This window comes from Canis lupus, chromosome 32 (genome assembly GCF_048164855.1).
Source record: "Canis lupus baileyi chromosome 32, mCanLup2.hap1, whole genome shotgun sequence".
Taxonomy (NCBI): Eukaryota; Metazoa; Chordata; class Mammalia; order Carnivora; family Canidae; genus Canis; species Canis lupus.
In genome coordinates this window covers 14,569,475-14,592,486 of record NC_132869.1, presented here as the reverse complement: position 1 = coordinate 14,592,486, position 23,012 = coordinate 14,569,475, and the positions used below count along the sequence as shown (strand labels likewise).

Genomic DNA, 23,012 nt, shown 5'->3' with positions numbered 1-23,012 from the left:
CTCTCCAGGCCCTTCTATGATGACCTCCCAATTGTTTTTGCTTTCCCCCTCACTTTCCCCTCCACAATCCATTCACTACACACCAGGCAGTTTGCTGATTTAAAAATGTAAATCAGGGATCCCTGGGTGGCTCAGCGGTTTGGCGCCTGCCTTTGGCCCAGGGCGAGATCCTGGAGACCCGGGATCGAAGCCCACGTCGGGCTCCCGGTGCATGGAGCCTGCTTCTCCCTCTGCCTATGTCTCTGCCTCTCTCCTTCTCTCTCTGACTATCATAAATAAATAAAAATTTAAAAATAAAAATAAATAAAAATAAAAATGTAAATCGGGGGATCCCTAGGTAGCTCAGCAGTTTAGTACCTGCCTTCAGCCCAGGGCGTGATCCTGGGGTCCCGGAATCGAGTCCCGCATCGGGCTCCCTGCAAGGAGCCTGCTTCTCCCTCTGCCTGTGTCTCTCTGCCTCTCTCTGTGTGTCTCTCATGAATAAATAAATAAAATGTTTTTTAAAAATAAAAATGTAAATCAGAGACGCCTGGGTGGCTCGGTGGTTGACTGTCTGCCTTTGGCTCAGGGTGTGATCCTGGAATTCCAGGATTGAGTCCCACATTGGGTTCCCTGCAAGGAGCCTGCTTCTCCCTCTGCCTATGTTTCTGCCTCTCTCTGTGTCTCTCATGAATAAATAAAATCTAAAAAAAATAAAATAAAAATGTAAATCAGATCGTGACACCCCTTTCTTCCAGTTCCATTTAGTGGCTTGTTCTTTTTATTATTTATTTATTTATTTATTTATTTATTTATTTAAAAAGATTTTTATGTATTTATTCATGAGAGACAGAAAGAGAGAGAAGCAGAGACAAGCAGGAGAAACAGGCTCCATGCAGGGAGCCTGACATGGGACTCGATCCCAAGTCTCCAGGATCAGGCCCTGGGCCGAAGGCAGCGCTAAACCACTGAGCCACCCAGGCCGCCCTGCTTGTTATTTTTAAATTCCAACTCCTGGGACTCCTGGGTGGCTCTGCAGGTTAGCTCCTGCCTTCAACCCAGGGTGTGATCCTAGAGTCCGGGGATCGAGTCCTGCATTGGGCTCCCTGCATGGAGCCTGCTTCTCTCTCTCTGCTTAGGTCTCTGCCTCCCACTCTCTCTCTCTCTCTCATGAATAAATAATAAAATTAAAAAAAAAAAAAGAATCCCAACTCCTTGCTGTGGCATACAAGGTCCTGCATGGTCTGACCCTACCTCCCATTAATCCCCTATGTCATTTTTCCTCAGTAACTTCATTGCTACTAGCCCTCTAAGGCCACTAAGCCTTTTCCTATTTTTGGACTTAGTACTTACTGTTCTGCCTAAGTGTTCTTTCCACACCTCTTGGCTTGGTTGGTTTTTCTTCTTTCAAATCAAATGTTACCTTTGCAGAAAGTTCTACCCTGATCTCCCTCCTGCTAGAGGCCTCCCCCACTTACTCTATCTTATCGCTCTTGTTTTTATCACAACATTTATCATAATATCTAATGACCTTGTTTACATATTTAATGTTTGTTTGGAGTACAGGGACTTTGTCCATGTTATTACTGTATTCCCGGTCCCTGGCACATAGTAAATGGTCAACAAATGCTTTTGAAAATGACTGAATGGTGCCTCTCATCATAATAAGGAATAAGGATAAATTAACTTTTGGCCACAAAGACCTTGATATTCTTGCGGGACATATGAATAGAAATGTCTAGTACATATTTGGAACCAGAGAGGTCTGGACTATAGATAGAGGATTAGGAGTCATCTGATGGTGGTAGATGGAATCATGTGAAACTAGAGGCTATCTGATGATAAGATAGAATGAGAAGACTCTTTGAAGGACATCAACTTTTAAGGAGCAGCCAGAGAAAAGAGGTGTAGAAAGGATAGTAGGTTAGAAAAAATATATATCCTTCCAGTTCTACCAGTTTTTTTGTTGTTTTGTTTTTAAAATATTTAATTTTAAAATACTGTGGAATATATTTGAAAATTCATTTTTGGAAGTCAAGAGACCTAGGAAGTCATTCAAATAATCAAATTATATTGAACTAAGCACTGGATACTTCTGGTGAAGAGTGGAGAAAGCTCACAATGATTCCTCCTTTAATGGAAATTGTTGTATTATGCAAGAGCAGGTGGGCTCCCAAAAGCTGTGTTTGCTTTCTTACCATAGTTGATTTGGGAAAGTCAAAAGCAAATTAACTGTGAAGCTAATGACGCTTTAGCTCCAGGGCCCTTCATTGCATGGACCCCTTCCACTCTTTAAGATAGCCCTCCAAATTGTATATGCTTCAAAATATGTAAAATTAAGAACTGCCCCTGGGTGGGATGTAAGTAACCTAATGGACCTGTCAGTTCTCTTTGTGGGTAGTCTCCAGAGATGGCCCTTAAATGAAGAATATTCAAGCTGTTATGCAGGCTCCCTTTGAGTCTAGGCTAGCCCTATAATTCATTTTTAACCAGAATAGGGCAGAAGTGATGGGGAAATGCTAGGCCATAACAATCCTTGTAGCTTCCACCTGTGCCTTTTGGAATGTTCATTCTGGTGGAAGCCAACAGCCACTTAAGGAGTCTTACTACTCTAAGGCCACCATATGGAGCTAAGCTAACCATATGAAGAGGCTGCCTAGGGAAGGAGCCAGACATGAGAGTGAAGAAGCCATCTTGGACATCCAGCTTAGTTGAACCTTCAGATGATTCTAAATATTTGAATGCAAGTGCAGAAGACTGAAAGTAAGACTTGCCTAACTGAGCCACACCAACTCCTAGATGTGTGTCTTGCTTTCCGTCTTCTGTAAGTTATCTTAGGCCTCTTAATTTTTGAGGTGAATTGTAAATAGTGATAACAGAAAGATTCTCTTTCCCAGGGCTTTAGAAGTTGGTGTCTGATGATAGCACCCTGAAGGGAAGACCACAAACTCCTGGTGAAGTGGTGATTTTCCAGTCCACTTTACTTTCTTCTACCTACCCTTGAGGTCCAGTTGTCCAGCTCGTCTTTAAATGTCATGAGGTACTCCAGCATCTTTCCAGTGTATTTCATTCTTGGCCTTAGCAAAAAATTTAACAAATACATCCTAGTAGATAATAAATCTTTAGAGGCTAAGCTCTGCTCTATTTAAGTCTGTGTTTGGCACATAGGAGGCACTTAGTAACTGTTGAATGACTGCATGAATAAATTTCTATACAGAACTGGGTTTTCTTTACCAATAAAAACCTACCCATCAGGTCATTCTTTTTCCTCATGAAAGGTGCTCTAAAAATTAATTTGGGTCCTAAAGACACTTTATTACTAGTAAACCCATAGCAATATAGTAGTAACCTGAACTAGGAAATAGTAAATAAGTGGTTAAGAAGGGGCCATATGCAATCAACAACCTCAAGATGGACTCTCAGGAAAGCAAGACTATTTCTGCAATAATGGTTATAATTTGTCATCTATCATTAGTAATGTAGTCATCTATATTAACTTGCCTGAAGATGTTCTAAGACAATGTATCTTAAAATGAACAAAAAAGGGTTAACAGAAAGAAGGTGAAGCATAGGGAAGGTAAGACCAAAGAATAAGATTTGAGTCTAAAAAGGGTAAACTAACCTACAGCCTTTTGGCAGATACCTAGTAGAGAAGTGAAGTGTCCTGTTGAATTAATATTAGCCATTATGATTTATTTTCAGTAGCCTCTCTCTCTTGCTCCACCCTTACCAAGCAGACATCTGATTTTAATTTAGTTTCATAGGGAGAAATCTTGCTGCCAATAAGTGAAGGAAATTGAAATCTGGCTTAAAAACTAGTGTGTTGTGAGTTTAGTTGGTATGAACCCAATTCCCCTGAATCTCATCAACTCTGGGTTGAATTGAATCAATCAGTTTTCTGTACATATAAAAAGTTTGGACTTTGAAGTGTGAGCTCATTCAGTTATTCAGCAAATAATTATTGAGTGCCTACCCAGTACCAAGTACTGTCCCAGGTTCTGAGGATATTAACTTCAAGGTATTAATCTACATGCAACTGAAAATGGGTTTTGGGGGTTGGGGATGCTATGGAAAAATACATGGACTGTATGTATGCAGCACTGATAAACTTTTGAAGCAGAAATTGGGAATTTACTCACAGTGTTATGCATATGTTTTCTGAAATGAGGAAGCAGGGAAACAATTGTCTAGAATTATGTGCTAGAAAATTCAGTCCTTAAAATGAATCTATGGTTCGCTTTAGTCTCTAGGGGAACCCTATAATCACATAATAGTATTCTTATTTTATAGATGATCAGAATAATTGATCAATGTTGGTTGAACAAAGCGGTTGAGCATCTTCTTTTGGAGCAGGGCCTGATCATGGGGTCTTGGAATCTAGTCCCACATCGGGCTCCCCGTGAGGAGCCTGCCTCTCTGTCTCTCATAAATAAATAAAAAAGGGGAAAAAAAGAAAATAGAAATTAAAAAAAAAAAAGAAAGAAAAGAAAAAGATTTCATTTATTAATTTGAGAGAGAGCACACACAGGGGGGAGGGGAAAAGCAGACTCTCCACTGAGCAGGGAGCCTGATAAGGTACTTTATCCTAGGACCCTGGGATCATGACCTGAGTTGAAGGCAGACGCGTAACCAACTGAGGCACCCAGGTGACCCTCTATGTAACTCTTAACTGGCCTCCCACCAACCCGTTCTACTCTGTCACCCAAAGTGATCTTTTCAAGACAAATCTGATCATATACTCTCTTGCTTGATTTTACTTCCTCTCCCCACAACCATGCCTGGCTTTACATTCTTTCAATGAATGTTCTACAGATCTCAATGCTTTTTCAGCCAACCTAAGCCTTGCCTCCAGACTTGTGTAACTGGCATTCTCAAAGCCATTCTTCTCCTCCGTGACTCTTTTCCCAAAATTATCAGTCTGCCCTACTGGACTATAAGCTTAGGGCAGTGTCAGGTTTGCTTTCTCCTGTCACTCGTAGAGCCTGAAATAGTGTCTAAGACATACTAAGGCAGTTTTTTTTTTTTTTTAAGATTTCATTTATTTATTCATGAGAGACACACATAGAGAGAGGCAGAGACACAGGCAGAGGGAGAAGCAGGCTCCATGCAGGGAGCCCAATGTGGGACTCCCAGGACCCTGGGACCACCCAGGGTCCTGAGCCGAAGGCAGATGCCCAACCTCTAATCACCCAGGCATCCCAAAGCAGTGTTTTAAAATGCCTTTTGCCGGGGATTCCTGGGTGGCTCAGTGGTTTAGTGTCTGCCTTTTGCTCAGGGCGCGATCCAGTCCCAGTCAGTCCCACATTAGGCTCCCAGCATGGGCCTGCTTCTCCCTCTTCCTGTGTCTCTACCTCTCTATGTCTATCATAAATAATTAAAAAAAAAACAACAAAAAAAAAACCTTTTGCCTTCACTAGGAAGGCTACTTATAGTTACTTTCAACAAATATTGCCATATATTGAATCTAACTTTAAGGCTCATTATGTCTAGGTACTAAAAGCTGTCTAGTTCATTTGGTTCATCCAAGATGGCAAATCATTTATATCAGCCTGCTATCCCAACTACTTACCAGATCTGCCAAGCCATTCAGTAATGTTTCCTCATCACCCACTTTTTCCTTAACACTCAGCGTATTTTCATCTAACATGTTAATATAGGTGACCTATTATTACTTCCTGTCATTTGAATGTACCCTATTGCCCATGTTTTCCCTTAAAAAAACAAGGACATGTAGTATTACAATACCTTGATTTTCCACTGCCCCTTCCAGCTTCAGACATCTCCCCACCATGCATATGTACATCCTGCATATCCTCAAGAGAACTAGCTGGTTTAACATTTCCATTGTGGTAGTTATTTGTTTATTCCCTTACGGTTTATAAAGTCTTGATGTTTCATCTTTGTAATTCTGAAAGAGACGTTGGTGCACCCTTTGCACAGAGAACAAATCGAGGCTCGGAAAACTGTCTATTAAGTTAATGGATGACCCTTTTATTAACCAAACTCCCAAGTCAACTATTCACCTGAAGTCCTGTCATTTCATATTTAAAGGCAGCAGAGGTACTCCAGTGACTCTGAAATGTGTATGTATGTGTTAAATTTTATTGGAGCTTAGGGAAAATAGTTACCAAATATCCCATCACAGCCAGGGGCTGGGGAAAATGAAGAGATGCTGGTAAAGGAGAGACATCCAGTTGGATGAGGATCTAATGTTCTGGGGACCTAATGTACAGTATAGTGACTAACAGTACAGTAAATGTATTCTTGAAAGTTACTATCAGAGTAGACCTTAAATGTTCTCATCTCACCCTAACAAGAATGGTGAAGGATGTGTTAACTTTATTGTGGTGAACATTCCACAATATATGTATCAAGTCATCATACTGTACACCTTAAACTTATACAATGTCAATTTTACTCAATAAAGATGGAGAAAAAGTCTCACCACAGAGATTGTGGCGGAACCAGAGTGCTGTTCTGTAGTTATGTTGGTTCATGTTATTTTGCCCATTATATCAAGTATAAATTCCTCATCTTTGGCTCACCGTAATCTGGTTCTTTGCTATCATATCTCCTTTTCAGAACTTGCCTCTTTATTCAGATTTTATTCCACTTCCTCACATGCTAGTTCCAGAGATTGTGATTTCTCTTGTCTGTAACCTACTCTGTGTTCCTTACATGTATGTCCTGAAGATATCAAAGGGGAGAGTAATGTGAAAAAAATCATGTAACTGTTAACAAAAAAAGCATTATACAAATATAAGCTGTTAGATACTCTTTGTAATGGCTGATAAAATATCATCAAAGAAAAGTGCTTCCATAAAAGTTTTATTTATCCCCACAACAACCCTGTGAGGTAGGGTGATCAGGGCATTTGAAGATGAGAAAACTAAGTCTACATTACTTGTTCACGGCTATACTGCATAGTAAATATGTAGAAATTAAACTGAGATTTTTAAATATCCATGACTTTTATATTGATTCACATGGAAAAAGGCAGAGAGAATATTAACTCCCCCCTACCTTAATGCCAAAAGGACACTGCCTTGAAAAATCCCATTTCAAAAGATGAAAGTAGTATTTCATTGCTTATTTCTACAAAGATTTATAAAATAAAAAAATAGTGAAATATTTTACAGTTAATATATATAATGGTCTCATTCAGGGATGTCCTTCAGCTGTATATATGATCAACTATTCCAAGTGCTAGAAATGCAAACTCTTAAAAAGTATGAGACAAGAATGATAATGAGCAGTAGCCTCAATCTTCTTTATTATTCCTCCATGTATCTTGAATAAGTTCTGTGAAATCTGGTCCCAGTTAAAAAACAAAAAACCAAAAACCAAAACCCCACAAACCTACCACAGAGAGATGCCTGGTATTAGTTGCCTACTCTCAAACCACTGTCACATTATTTAAAACAGTGATTTCCCAAAGCTGGCTATTAGAATCACTTGGAGAGCTTTTAAAAAAACACAGAACTCTGAGGCCCCACTCTAGGTCCATTGAGACAATTCTGCAGGGGCTAGGCCTCAGGAATCTATTTTTTAAGGTCTTCAGAGTAACTCTAACAGTCAGGTTTGGGAAGCCTGATGTATTTAAAAATACTAACTAATATAAAAACCAAAAAGTAACTAAGTATAAACTTGCTGCTCTCATCCCCTTTTAAAAAATTTCTCAAAACACATTATATCTCTGAACTCTTGCCTCTGGGCAAGTAATTTCAATTCAAGATACAGAGAAACATTTTATAAAAATGTATCCTAGTGAGTGAGAGTTGGATTCCAATAATAATTTAAGTGGCATTTAAATATAAGATACTGAGTTTTGTGGTTCTTAATCTGAAATTTTTAAATGTGTTTTTATACAGGTTCCTAGCAGGCTTTTCACCTTGGGAAGATATGAAAAGTAATGACATAATCAAGCATATCAGCACTGAAAAAATACTATACTCAAATATAGCTCATGAGAGGAATAAGAAAGTGAATGAATGACAACCTAAGGCCTTTTGGCCCATACATTTTTGTTCCCAGTCCACTCTTCCCCTATAAGGGGAAATAAAATAAACATTCTTTCCTAGTTGCTTGGCATAGTTATTCAGTGGGTAACTATAACTAAGTTAATTTAGATACACAAGATTAAAAGAGATAACAAATAAATACCTAGGAAGACAAAGAGAAGTCAGTTCAGAAAACCTTAACTAGCTAATGATGTGGTATATAACACCATTATGTTAGTACAATTAAATGAAGGCTTCAGTGTCCTTTACATTTCAGCTTTATGTGATTGACACAAGAAGTGGAAGAGATCTGGTCCTTATGAAGAATTCTGTGCTCGTTGTAAAGATTTGTAGGAATAATGAAATGCTTTCTTCTTTGATGAGATGAAGTCTCTGTTTTCAGGCAAGTTGACTGAACAAAACAAAACAAACTTCTTTAGAAGGTTGAATGAAAGTAATATCTAGCTGAAGAAGTCATTGGCCAAAGGTAACTTTTTTAAAACCATTCTATGTTTAACACTAAAAACAAAAACAAAAACAAAAAAAACCAACAACAACCAAACAAACCAGAAAAACCAGAGAAATATAAAAAAACAATGTACACATCCATTTTCACTGACAGGTACAAGAAAATAGCCATTTATAGAAGTTACAATGCTTTCAACAACCCCCCTCCCAATTTTGGGAAACAAGATAAAGCCATTGGGTAAATAAATATACATACTAGCTAATATAAAACAATTATGGTTTCAAATTGTTATCAACTCTTTTAAGACTCAAAGAGAAATATGATGATATAAATCTGATTAGGGCTACATATATTACACAGAATTTAAAAACACAACTGATTTAAACATCCTAACAACAATACAAATATTTAAAAGAATGTCTTAAAAGCCAGACATTTATCACTGGAAATACCACAATTATAATATGTACTTCAGATATGTAATGTGTATATAGGTCACTTTTGCTGTGTCTTATCATGTATCCATCTCTCCTGCATCTCCTACAGTCAGTTTTTAAAGAGTTCATGTTTCCTGTGTGAATTGAAGGGGTTGGGCACATCTCAATTCACAAAATATACACCTCCACTTAACTAAATGGAAGTGTTTAAGATAACATTTACCAAGAGTCAAAGAAAAGGGATAATGAGAAGGTAAAACATACTAAAGTGGAAGGAAACTGGATAATTCTCTTAGCAAATTTAAAATGACCCAAATCAAGTAATGAAGAAAACTAAATTGTTCTCAAGAAATTTTCTCAGTCCATATGAAATTTGTCTTTATTTCTTGTTATGCTAGATTCCTTGGTGGCTGACTTAAAGAACTCTCCTAGCATAGGACTGAAAACAGCTTTACCATTAATAAAAGATGATTAAAAGTTGGTGTTTATTTAAAGTGCCCAAGGCACAACACTACAGGTGCTTACATTTCCCTTTGAGTTATGGGAAAGCCCTTTGAGACTGTGTTTACTTAATCAGAAAAGCTTTCAGCAATTATAATGCATGCTGAAAGCTTAGATCTTGTATAGGTTTTGGATTTTACGGTTTGAGCAAAAAAGGGAGCAAGGAGAAATGTAACTAGGTTCACAATTTTGAGCAAGAGCGTATGTAAAGGTAACGTATGTACATTTTATTTCAAGAAAGACAGGAGACAAACAGCATAAAGATGCCCAGATGCCCTAAAGATAAATACATTTCAAAGATTCTCATTAAAATGAATCTGGAGAATTTTTTCCTGCAAGCAAAATACCTTTCTTTAAATTAAAACAAAAACAACCAAAACAAATAATAATAATAAAAAAAACCAGTATTCTGAATTGCAATTGCTTTTGCTTTTTTTTTTTTTTTTGCAGAAAATCTGCCATGATTATTTTTTTAATGAATAAGGATTTTCCACAAAACAGGCTTGCTCTACATGCTAGATTTTTTTAAACAGTTCAGTGACACAATATGCTAACTACATACACAACAGATAATATAGTAAGAAAACACTCAACCTGATGAAAAGTTAAAATCTTCATTAATACACTGAAAATTGACATAACTCATGCCTTTAAAATCAAAAATACAAAAATTAAATGTTTTCCTAAAAAGATTTCCTTATTTTAAGGATTCATTTGAAAATGAAGCTGCATGTAATTTGTACAATAAGTTGTACAAGTAAACAGGTAATATACATAAAAAATTAAGTGACATACTCCTCAATTATCAGTTGTCCACCTTTAATTTCCAATACTGTACTTTCTTAACAAGCATACAAAATATCAAACTTCTCTTTAGAAAAAGTGCCGTTCTTTGACATCCTTTACACAAAAACAGTCTGAGCCTGTGGCATGTTAATGCAGTCGAGAGGCAAAGCATACTAACTTTTACAAATTCTACCTTCCATAAAAAGCCTCCCGAAAAGGAGATTACACGCCACTATAAAAATATCAACCTCTTGTGGTAGCTGCATTAGAGAACCAAGGCTTGAAGACTATTTTCATATAGCATAGAAAACCACTATGAGAGCATATTAACTGCATTGGTGGCTTGGGAGTTTACTGTGCCACAGGATTATGCATAGCTACTGTAAGGTACCAAGACTGTTACACAGAGTTTTAAATTGATTGTAACCAAGAGCATAACAGAGGTACTACCAGCCCATGCAAAATAACTAAAAATACTGAGTCACTGTGCTGAATACTTCATTCCTGGAGAAAACCAAAGGCAGCAGTAACCAAATCAAGCCCAACAGGTGACCAAACTCATTCTCCTCAAAGATTGGTGAGCACAGTGAAGTCTGAGGTATACCTTTATCCATTAAATCTGTGTGCCATTGCAAGATATTACCATTTGGGAACACATGCCATCACAATGGTTTAAATCTTTTGAATATTAGTCATTCATATATTCTTATCTACCCAGTCCTTTGATTTTTTTTTTTAAAGATTTCACCTACAGTAGAATATTACAGAAACAAAATATAAATGCATGTCTTTCTAAATGAAACTTACATGGACTAAAAGTAGAGAATATTTTTAAACAAATATACAATATGCAGGCAGACAAAGCAGGAAAACGGCCATTCAAATGTATAATAAAAAACTAAAAATCAACTATTTCCAGAAAACTATGAAGCGCCTCAACTAAAAGGAATGCATAATGAAAATCTAATCTAATACAGGTCAAAAATGTAAAAAGGTTATAAACCTTAACAGGAAAAAATAAAACAACTTTTACTGGCCATTCCTGTTGAAATGAGAATCTTAAAGTAACAGAAAAGTGGCTACAAACCCACTTAGAGCACCAAACAGAGAGAAAATAAAAGTCCATTTTCATCTCTGTTATTATCATAAAATCCTGTGTGACTACAGGTCAAACTGCTGGTGGCAGAAACAGAATTCTTTATAAACTGCAGATGTCCTGTACATAAAAAAATTTCACTGGAGTTGCACTAGTTCTAAAGACTCTTCTGTTTTAGCCTACCTACTGTATGTATTCAATCTGAGATAAAGTCTCTTTCTGTAACCCTTGATTATTATTGGGCACCAAAGATAAGAAAAGCAAGACGGGGTACAAAAATGCAAAATTTCAACAGTAATGGCAATGTTTTTGTCTTAGTCCAAAAGGGTCCTGCATTCTCTCCCCCTTCAGTGATTTGACAAGTCTTTGTACTTAATCTGGGGGCAGCAAATCATGCAAGCGAAATCTGTCTCTGATGTGAGGTCGAACATCTTCATTCTGTGTGGAGAAAAAGACATTTTAAAAACCATGTAATTTCAAAAATATGATCCTCGTAGCATTGTGAACATTCCTTTGCAGAGAAAATATACCACTATTTATTTTTACAACATACGTTAATATTGTTTGCCAAATATAAAGATACTATATGGAAGGTGATAACTTAGAATTCAATTTAGATTAAAGAAACCTGTCATTCAAGTTTTAATTCTGTAAAAAACAATTATGCAACTAAGAGGCAAAACCAAAAGACAGGTAAAAGTGTTAAGCCACTGAACTCTACTTCATATATTAGGAAAAAAATCACCCCAGAATAAAGTTTCAGTAGCATAAGCATAAATTCTAGACCTGAACTATGAAAGGAAAGTGAAATCAGTTTAATACTACTAGTTATTGATGTGTAAGAAGCCCAGTCAAATAAAAATATTCAATCTACAGTATTTTTAAATACCAATAAGCATGATTTTGATGTAATTTACAAGGTTAGAAAAATACTTATAATCCTTTTCAACTTTTGCCCTAATTTCACAGCATGTTCACTTAAAATGTCAGTGCATACAAAATAAAGCAATTAGAAAGGTTTATTTCAATAGAGTTGAGGCAATAAAAGCAAAACAGAAAAAGAAAATTAAGATATACTTACCAGTTCTACAAGCTTCTCCAGAAATGGAATCAATTTTAGGAGTTCATTGTCATTTTTATCCATAAACCAGCTTTCTATAGGGATTCCATTAGATAGCTAAAACAATAAATAAGTAATTAAATCCTATTTACATTTTGCCTACTTTGTAAAAGCTTAAAAGAGAAATAACAGATACTTAAGAGACACTGATCTATATAAATTCCTCTGAAAAGGAATGCCATCAAAGTTTATGCTTGTCATATTCCAACAACTCAACGGGGCAAGAGACAGATGTTAAGGAATACATCAAAGCCTAATTGGTTTTTTAGCATAATGTGTCTTCTTAGTATATATGAAACTAAACAAGAAAGATTCACTGAAACAAGTTTTGCATTAATGTAACTACAAATATTACTTGATTGATTAAAGAAATAGCTACTATCAGTAAGTGCAAGGTGCTGTGAATTAAGGCGTACTGCCAATCTAAACAGAACACTACTAGAAAGCCTGTCCTTTTTATACAGGGACAGTATCACATTCATTGTTTTATTCCCAACAAATAGTAGGATAACCTGAAACAGCAGGAATGTAACAAACAGATGCAATGGTATTTCACTGAAGAGGAGTCTAGAAACCAGAATGCAAAATATATTTGTTTTATAGTAAATAACCTCTAGGTTGTCTTTAACATTTATGCAGAATACTAAGTTTAAGATGGAAGATAACTGAAATGATTTTATCAAGAAACCAATACGAAATTCTTAAAAACATATTTCAAAATGTGAGCAATGACCTAAATTGAACATAGGTCAATACCATATGCAGTTTTCCCCTTTTACATCTTTTTACTTGTTTTATATACACACTCAATCCAATTTCCACCATCCCTAATCTGCACTGACTTATTGTGAAGGAAATCTCAGACCTATCACATGAACATTATTCATAATGTAAAACATATCTTGCAAGGATGGCTCATTTCTAGTCCAAGTTATATTTCAAAGAAACACTGCCACGGTATAAACATATTGACAAAACAGTCTAAGAAATTATTTCAGAATGTCAAAGCAAACAGACTAAAACATGGGTAAGCTATTTATAATCCTCAAACATGTTTACAAATAATTATTTAACAACTGCTAGGAATGCTATGAATTGATGTGTGTGTGTGTGTATGTGTATATATATATATTAAAGATTTTACTTCTTTATTCATGAGAGACAAAGCAAACAGACTAAAACATGGGTAAGCTATTATAATTTATAATTGTAACTATTTATAATTCTCAAACATGTTTACAAATAATTATTTAACTGCTAGGAATGCTATGAATTGATTGTGTATGTGTGTATATATATATATATATATATATATATATATATAAGATTATATATATATAAAAAATTTTATTTATTTATTCATGAAAGACACAGACAGAGAGAGAAGCAGAGACACAGGCAGAGAGGGAAGCAGGCTCCATGCAGGGAGCCCGATGTGGGACTTGACCCCAGGACTCCAGTATCACTACCTGGGCTGAAGGCAGGTGCTTAACTGCTGAGCCATGTGGGCATCCCAAAGATGTATATTTTATACTCTTCTCTCTCTCTCTTTTTAAGATTTTATTTATTTATTCATGAGAGACACAGAGAGGGAGAGACAAAGGCAGAGGGAGAAGCAGGCTCCATGCAGGGAGCCCGACGTGGGACTCGATCCCGGGTCTCCAGGATCATGCCCCGGGCTAAAGGTGGCACTAAACCGCTGAGCCACCCGAGCTGCCCTTATAGTCCCTTCTTATTCAGACTTATTACTCAGATTTTTTATCTGTGTTGTACTTCATTTAAAAGAAAACTTTCCACAAGGAATACAACAATTTGGCCTTTCTAATTCTAAAAGATAACACTTAACAGGGAAATTTCACCTATGAAAATTCTGTTCACCCATCATATACTGTTTGGCAGCATTTGTTCTCATTATATATATATTTCCCAATCTGAAATTTGTTTAGCAACCCTTTCATCCTACCTGATATGCAAAGGCTTGTGGTGAGTTGTCAATTATTATAGTCTTTGAAAGATCTCTTCCAAGGATATTTAAGTCCTTTATATAGTTTCCTTGTACACAAACACAATGTTCACGAAAAAGCCGATGCCTAAACATAAAAATAAAAACAAATTAACTTAAAAAAAAAAAAAACTCTGAAAAGTACAACATATATTGAAACATACAGACATACCATAGGCTTTAGAGTTTAAGCCTTATTATTTTCTCTCACAAAGGAAATTCAAATACCAATGTGAGCCTAAGCTTTGGGCTACAGTTTTACTTTAAAAAATGTTAGCAATTATTGAAACCTTACAACCAAATATTACCATGCCTTTAAGAACTTTGGCTTATCCCAAAATGTTATATTAAATTATAAAGAGGGATTAAAAACTCTGTAAATTGTTTTTGTAATTTATTTACCCAGGAAAGCTCAGTTCAGATGCAGCATCTGGTTGTCAGCGAGGTCCTGCTTTTTAACCAATTTTCCAGATGGTTGACTGAGGCACAAGGAGGTCAAGTGACTTGCCCAAGGTCACACAGTAAGTCAGTGGTTAGCCCCGCATTGGAACCCAGGATCCTCCTGGCTCCCAGTCCTTTGCTCTAACCAGAAGACCACACAGCCTCCCTATCCCTGTACATGCCAGAATAGAAAATATAAGAAGGAATGTTTCTGTGTTGGCATTTTTAAAAAATGTTTTTAGTTTCCCTTATAGTTTTGAGAAAAGATGTGGAGGCCAAAACATTCCATCATTTCAACTTTTCCCAAACCCATCTTTTAATTTAGTGAGTGTGTATATGATCATTTGAAAAAACAAGGATTGAATGAAATGATGAATTCAGATTTATTACAAATGTAAACTGATGTTTTACACCAATGATACTTAACTGAAAAATGTTATATCATTTTTAAAAAGCTATTAAAGGCTTTATAATAATACTTATATACTGTCATATTATATCATCTCATTTAGCACTCAAAATGTTAGTCTGTGAATATTACTAATCATTAATATAGATCACCTTGAAATATTCCCTTTGCATACATTAATAATTTGGTAATCTGGCTTCCTTGTGTCTTAATCCCACTAAACAGTTTTTCAGCAGCTAGGGCCTACTTATACCTGTAGTTTTAATTTGAAATTTCAAGAAAAGGGCATTTTCTACCAACAAAATGTGCCATAGCTCTAAAACAACAAAACAACAAAACTCAACCTTAAAAATATCCGTGCCAGTGGTGATGACAGTTTTCCAACCAGACAAAATGTAGTCAAAATAGTTCTCTTCCTCCCTTTTATAAAGAAGACTTTTAATTAAGTGATCATCTACTTCTGTATGGTTTAAAGACCACCCTACTTTGAAAAGATAAGACCAGACAAAAGAATTTAAGACCTGGTTGGGCCTATAAAAGATTCCATTTTTTTATTTGTATAAACATTTATGTATGCGGAAACTGGAGAGGCAAATGCAGCGTGTACATGCAAGTTACTACTAATGTTTCTTCCCCAATAGCAGCAAACTCACCCAAGACAGGAAACAAATGAATATGTATGTGGATACTAATGATTACTTCAATTAAATTACACTAAAACTCCTCCCAGTTATTCAGGAGAGTGAGGATCTGTAGTAGGTATTTCAGTTTTAGAAAGAAACTACTTTTGCCAGTCATCAGATTTGCATTTGGACTCACGAGATTCAGAGATTATAGAATTTCTGAGTCTACCTTGTCTTCAACATAATTCCCCTTAGCACTAATGAATTCAATATATCATTCAAAAAGTTTCTCCTGTTTTAAATTATTCAAATGCAACTACATAAAACAAATTTAAACTTCCAAATGTGTAGATTTTATAAAACTAGTTTAAAAGAGGGGTGTTAATTTGTAACATCATAATTCCATAACTATGACTTGCTCCCTGGTAAAATGAAAGCTCTAAAAGAGAAAGGCATGTATTGCTCACCACTGTTCATGGAACACTGGAGGTGCTAAATAGAAATCTTCAGAATGAATGAAGTCATCAAAACAAAATCATTTGTGTACTTTTTTAAAGTTAGGTAAAATGAGCATGTATTATACTTTCATGAATAGAATACCATTTTCATTTTTGTGTTTGATGCTTATTTATATGGAAGATTAAAATGGAAAGTGACAAGGACAAATTTTGATCCTTTAGGTTAAAAAAAATCAAAGTTCTATTTACAAGAAAGAAAATCTGCTAAGCAAGACATCAGAAAAAGTCTCAGCATAACTGCAAATACTCAATAACAAAGGTACTATTGTAACAGTAGAAACTAGGATTTTCCACTAAAAAATATGGAAGAAAGTATTCAAGAAAATGAATTCCCAGCTATTAAAGTTTTTTTTATGAGCCTTTTCTGGCATCTCTTATAGCTCTTGGTCAAAAAAATCCAAGATTAACTCTGGCATCTTAAAGGATGCAGCAAGACTGCTGGCAGTCTTAATATCTCACTTCAGTTGACAGAAATAATGGAACTTATTTTCAAACTGTTTTAAAATTACCCAAGGCACTCCCACCTAACCAGGAACACACTGCATCTGCTGGCTCAGGACACACACAAGGAACTGAGTCCAGATCAGGATAACTTGAGTGACTAAACCAACTGCAATTTCCAATTAGATTCATGTAATGTTTTCTTTCCATGGAGGACAAATTTGCTCTTGAAAAAAGCAAAAGAGTTTAATTTATCCTTTCTGTTAAAATTAACCTTTATTTCTCTATGCCATTAAAAAAGGTGACATAACATGCATTATTTCAGAGACAGGAAGTGAAAATATCATGCACACAGTGAAAAATTCCACATACCCCCAATCTCCCCCAAGTCCCAAAAGAAGTGAGGATACAAATAGAATTGTGAGTGAATAAATACATTTGATCCTTGTATCCTTTAAAGAACGTCTGTCTGAAGTTAAATCATTAGGAACTCTTAAAGAGTTTGGGGGCTTAAAAAAATTCATTTCACCATTCAACACAACCAATCTCTATATATGCAGCCAACTGAAAATGGCCATCAAAATTAAATAGAATCATAGTAATTTCATAGATCAGTGTGACAGACATTTCCACTATTTCTTAATTAAATTTACCTGACCAGTTGCTTTTTAGGGTCTAGTATGTTCAGTAACTTGTCTGCATACACCTTCTTAGAAGCAGTAAAAAGAATGATCTACAAATTCAGGGGAAAAGAAGTAATCATTATACATGATCTAAATATGGGTACTATATTGAATAAAATAAAAATACTTATGTAATTAGCTTAAGCATGTTTACCTCATACATCTGAGACATTCGTTCCAGGAATTCCCTGAAGAATGGTCTTAATCTCACATAAACCTAAAGAAATAACAAAGATAGGCTTCACTAAATAAACACATAAAGTAGAAACAACGTATTTATAAGACATGTTGTGTTCTAACTTTGGATATATTATAATTAAGAAGTTCATATTTTAAAGTAATAGAAAAGTACACTAAGTACCACTCAACCAAATAGATTTCATATACAAAAAATCACTTAAAACAATCTTTTGGTAGGGTAATAATCATCATTGGTGATGTCACTTTTATATTTAAATGGCAGCATACAGTATAATTTTAATAAACATTTCAACTAAAAATGGAAGGTTTCCCTTTGAGATTTTGATCCACCAATCAGCTCCATCTTCCAGCCAGGTAGCATCCATCCAATAATTAGGCAGGCTGTGTGTCCACCTCTAGCTGACCTGTCTCAATGACCTTCCTCTAATACTCAGAATTTCTTCTCAACAATCACCTGCTAAGAATACTTTTATTTTATTTTATTTTTTTGAATACTTTTATTTTAAATCTCTATTATTAAGATAATGTTCAAGAAAGAGATGTCTGGATTGGTGGGTTTAAATAACTGGAATTTTTCAGAATTCAATCTTCTTCAACATTTACTGATTCAGACGTGGCATCTAAATTAGCACTACTGGTCTACTTGATATTAAAAATACAATAGTCAAACACACCAGTTATCAAAACCTACTGGCAACATCAGAAAAAACTACAATACCCAAAGAACTGCCTTATAAATATTATTTTCTTATTTCTGTGTTCTTTTTGCCTATATTTAATGTAGCTCTTATAATACACTCCAGAATTCAAAAAGCACAGAATTATAAGCCACAAGCAACAGTTAAAACAGATTTATAAAAGATTTAATTTTTATTTTTTTATTTTATTTTTTAAAAGATTTTATTTATTTATTCATAGACACAGAGAGAGAGAGAGGCAGAGACACAGGGAGAGGGAGAAGCAGGCTCCATGCAGGGAGCCTGATATGGGACTCGATCCCGAGTCTCCAGGATCACACCCAAGGCTGCAGGCGGCGCCAAACCGCTGCGCCACCAGGGCTGCCCTATAAAAGATTTTAAATACTATTCTTTTTATGACAAAATTAAAAAAAAAAAAGAAAAATTTATACTTTACACTCAAAAGTGATGATTAACTTCAAACACCATGAACAACAAATATTTACAGAAGACCTATGTGCCACATTCACTGGATTCAGATTAAAAAAAAAAAAAACCCACTAGTGACGACAAATTCAAAACCTACACTTCATGAAAAAAATTTTTAAAAAATATTTTATTTATTTATTCATGAGAAACACAGAGAGAGGCAGAGACAGAGGCAGAGGGAGAAGCAGGCTCCCTGTAGGGAGCCCAATGAGGGACTCGATCCTGGGACTGCAGATCATGCCCTGAGCCAAAGGCAGATGCTCAACTGTTGAGTCAGCCAGGCTGTCATCAACATACATCCACACAAAAATGCCCTCATGATAAAAATCTTGCTCTGGGAATGTTTTAGGGAAAAATAGGGAAATCATGCAAAGGATTCTAGGAAGTAGCAACCATGTACTACCAATCTTTATAGTTTCCAAAGTCCTCAGGCATAAGAAAATGCCAAATATACAGCAAATACTTGATTAAAAAAAAAAACAACACAGTTGAGTAAATCAAATAGAACTATCCAAAGTTAAGCAGTATAGACCAGAGAGAGGCAAGCCAGTGTGACTATACAAGGTCAATTACTGAGTTTCCTTAAACACTAACCACTTGTTTCCTTAAATACTAACCACTTGTAGAAGACAAATTTTGAACAATTGTAATAGGTTAATAATATCAATTCTACCCCTACCTCTAGGCTAAAATGATAAAATATACTTGTTTTTAATCCTATTAGGCACTTTATTTTAATCCTGACTAATCAAAAACAAACTAATGCCATATGTTCCTACCTCTAGAGCAAATAAAAATTACCAAATCCTTGGTATTCAATCACTATCATTTAGGATGAGGCACAAGAAATTTAACTATAGCTGCTCTTCTAATTAATTTTAACATTTTTCATCCATCCTTGTGGCCACCTCAAGTAACACAGATTTTTGTTTTAAAGATTTTATTTATTTATTCATAGAGATGCAAAGAGAGAGAGAGAGAGTAGCAGAGACACAGGCAGAGGGAGAAGCAGGCTCCATGCAGAGAGCCTGACATGGGACTCGATCCAGGGTCTCCAGGATCACGCCCTGGGCTGCAGGCGGTGCTAAACCACTGCGCCACTGGGACTGCCCGGAAATAACATTTTTTATTAACATTTTTTATTAACTACGGGTCTTTTCAAAAATAGATTGGTGATGATTAAAAAAAAAAACAACACACCCATCAATTTAGTCAACACTTTTTTCCAATGACCTCATCTCAAGGATGATAAACTATGAACCATCAGAGCCTTTTGTTTGTTCCTAAGAAAGTTTATCATTTACATGCATTTAATAACCAAAATACTTTATTTTTGTGTTTGTGTAAATTATTTCATTTGTTCTCAATATCTCTGTTATCACTTGTTCCATATTATAATTAGGCTAAGTAAGGTCTCTAATTGGGATTTGTTTCCTCTGAACCCTAACATACTTCCATTTTATTTATTTATTTATTTTTAATTTTTTTATTTATTTATGATAGTCACAGAGAGAGAGAGGCAGAGACACAGGAAGAGGGAGAAGCAGGCTCCATGCACCGGGAGCCCAACGTGGGATTCGATCCCGGGTCTCCAGGAACGCACCCTGGGCCAAAGGCAGGCGCTAAACCGCTGCGCCACCCAGGGATCCCTATACTTCCATTTTAGAGAAATACTTCTACATAAACAGTATTATCCAAGCATAGCAAGTGGAACACTATACAAAGATGACATTTCCAACCTCTTATACATGACTTCCAAATTAAGTCAAAAGTATAACTTCACTATACATTCTACTACTTTGACTATTCTTAATATAAAAATACATCTTAAAATTTGACATTACTTTCAAAATGTACTTGTTTACAGGGGATGAAAGGTGGCAGTGAAGATGGGGGAGTATATTGCTAGACTGTTTCCTTACCATAAAAACAGAATAATTGTTAGCTATAAAAGTTCTAGCCTCAAAACAGATTCAGCATTTGAACAGGATTAAAATATATACACAGAAACTAAAGTTGTTAGTGAAAAAAAAATATAGAAAGGTACAAGGTAACAACGGGCAAGGGTAGAAGTTCTGCTATGTGCTGCAAAGGCAAAATCTCAGAAAGAAAAATTAAGAGACACAAGGCCAGGAGGGTCTAAATCATTTGGATGGATATATTAAAGCAGAAATATATAAAAGTCAAACACTAAGTACTACCTAGTAGGAAACAGAAAATTGTAAGTAAGATATATATAATACAAAGAGACGACAATCACTTATTGTGTGAGGTCAAAGAAATACAGAAATGTACAAATGCACAGAGGCATGCCATTCCCAAATGCTTCCAAATCTATTCCACAGATGCTCTTAACTACATTTATCTTCTAACTTTCTCATCACAAAGATTCCTGTCCTGGGCTGCCTATTTCCTATTTTCCACATTCTTTCTCTACTTATTTCACTAACCATCCTTCTCCTAACAACTCTTTACAAAGTTTTAATCTTCTACCACTAAACAATACACATTCTGAAAAAAGCCAAAAGTTTAAAAGTAATGCAGAATGCTATAAAGAAACAATTATATAAATATACCATACCCAAAGATATGTCTTAAAAAGGACTACTACCAAAAGATAGGGATTTTTTAAAAAGATTTTATTTATTTACTCATGAAAGAGAGAGAGAGAGAGAGAGAGAGAGAGAGAGAGAGAGGCAGAGACATAGGCGGAGGGAGAAGCAGGCTCCGTGCAGGGAGCGCGATGTGGGACTTGATCCCAGCACTCGGGATCACGCCCTGAACCGAAGGCAGACGCTCAACCGCTGAGCCACCCAGGCATCCCCAAAGATAGGGATTTATGAATATGTTAAAAATACAAAACTTTTAAAAACAAAACCTACTAGAAGAATACCTGCAAAATCGTGATAATGGAACTAATCTTGTGAACTGATTTTACTAAAATTTAAATTTTATATAGAAATATAATGAATATATATATATAATGGAAAACATTACATTAACAGTACATCAACATTCCTTCATATGAACAATACCTGATAGCATGTACTTTCTTTGCTATTAAGACAATAAGGACATCCTATAACTGGTGTATACACATAGTCCAACCAGGCCATAAATGGTTAACAAAACTAGATTTAAAGAAGTAAAGTCACCAAATAAAAAGCTAGTTAAAAACTGATTATAAATATTTTGTGATAGTCTGTCTAAATTCATGACTAAGTATGTAATGTCAAGCTATATAAACTGAATAATTTCTATTAGTTTACCAAATCTTTTTTTTAAAGATTTTATTTATTTATTCATAGGGATGCAGAGAGAGAGAGAGAGAGAGGCAGAGACACAGGCAGAGGGAGAAGCAGGCTCCATGCAGGGAGCCTGACGTGGGACTCGATCCTAGGACCCCAGGATCATGCTCTGGGCTGCAGGCGGCGCTAAACCCCTGGGCCACGGGTGCTGCCATAGTTTACCAAATCTTATCTAATTTCACAGATAACTTTAACAGCATGACCACAAAAAAGAAAAAACAGAAGAAGAGGAGGAAGATGGGGAGAAAAGGAAGAAGAAAACACCCAAAGCAGCATTACTTTGTGGGGAAGTAAGAAAAAAAAATTTATTACATGTAAATCTTTTAAGGAAAAATGTCTTAAAAAAGATATTATTTATTTTATTTTATTATTATTATTTTTTAAATTTTATGATAGTCACAGAGAGAGAGAGAGAGGCAGAGACATAGGCAGAGGGAGAAGCAGGCTCCATGCACCGGAAGCCCGATGTGGGATTCGATCCCGGGTCTCCAGGATTGCGCCCTGGGCCAAAGGCAGGCGCCGAACCACTGTGCCACCCAGGGATCCCTATTTATTTTATTTGAGAGAGTGAGAGTGCAAGGGCGGGGAAGGGCAGGGGGTGGAGAGAGGTGGAGAGAGAGAGAGAGAGAGAGAGAGAGAGAGAGAGAGGGAGGGAGAGAGAGAAAATCTCAAGCTGACTCTGCTGAGTGTGGAGTTTGACATCAGACTTGATCCCACGACCCTGGGATCATGACCTGAGCCAAAACCAAGAGTCAGACACCTAACCAGATGCTTAATCCACTAAGCCACCTAAGGTACCCCTAAGGAAAAACATTTCTAAATGGTTTTAAGC

The 23,012-nt window shown here is 35.9% G+C and overlaps 1 protein-coding gene across 12 annotated transcripts in view; it reads right to left on the bottom strand.

The window, feature by feature from the left end:
* Nucleotides 1–6,791: 6,791 nt before the first annotated feature.
* Nucleotides 6,792–23,012, bottom strand: part of CTDSPL2 (CTD small phosphatase like 2) — an 88,992-nt gene continuing 72,771 nt past the window's right edge. For all 12 annotated transcript variants that reach the window (XM_072808195.1, XM_072808194.1, XM_072808188.1 and 9 more), the window contains 5 exons: nt 17,660–17,722; nt 17,476–17,555; nt 14,352–14,478; nt 12,350–12,445; nt 6,792–11,706 (listed from right to left, as the gene is read on the bottom strand). In XM_072808195.1, the coding sequence (XP_072664296.1) occupies nt 11,641–11,706; nt 12,350–12,445; nt 14,352–14,478; nt 17,476–17,555; nt 17,660–17,722 (432 nt within the window). In that variant the 3' untranslated portion in view covers nt 6,792–11,640. The remainder of the gene's footprint in view (nt 11,707–12,349; nt 12,446–14,351; nt 14,479–17,475; nt 17,556–17,659; nt 17,723–23,012) is intronic.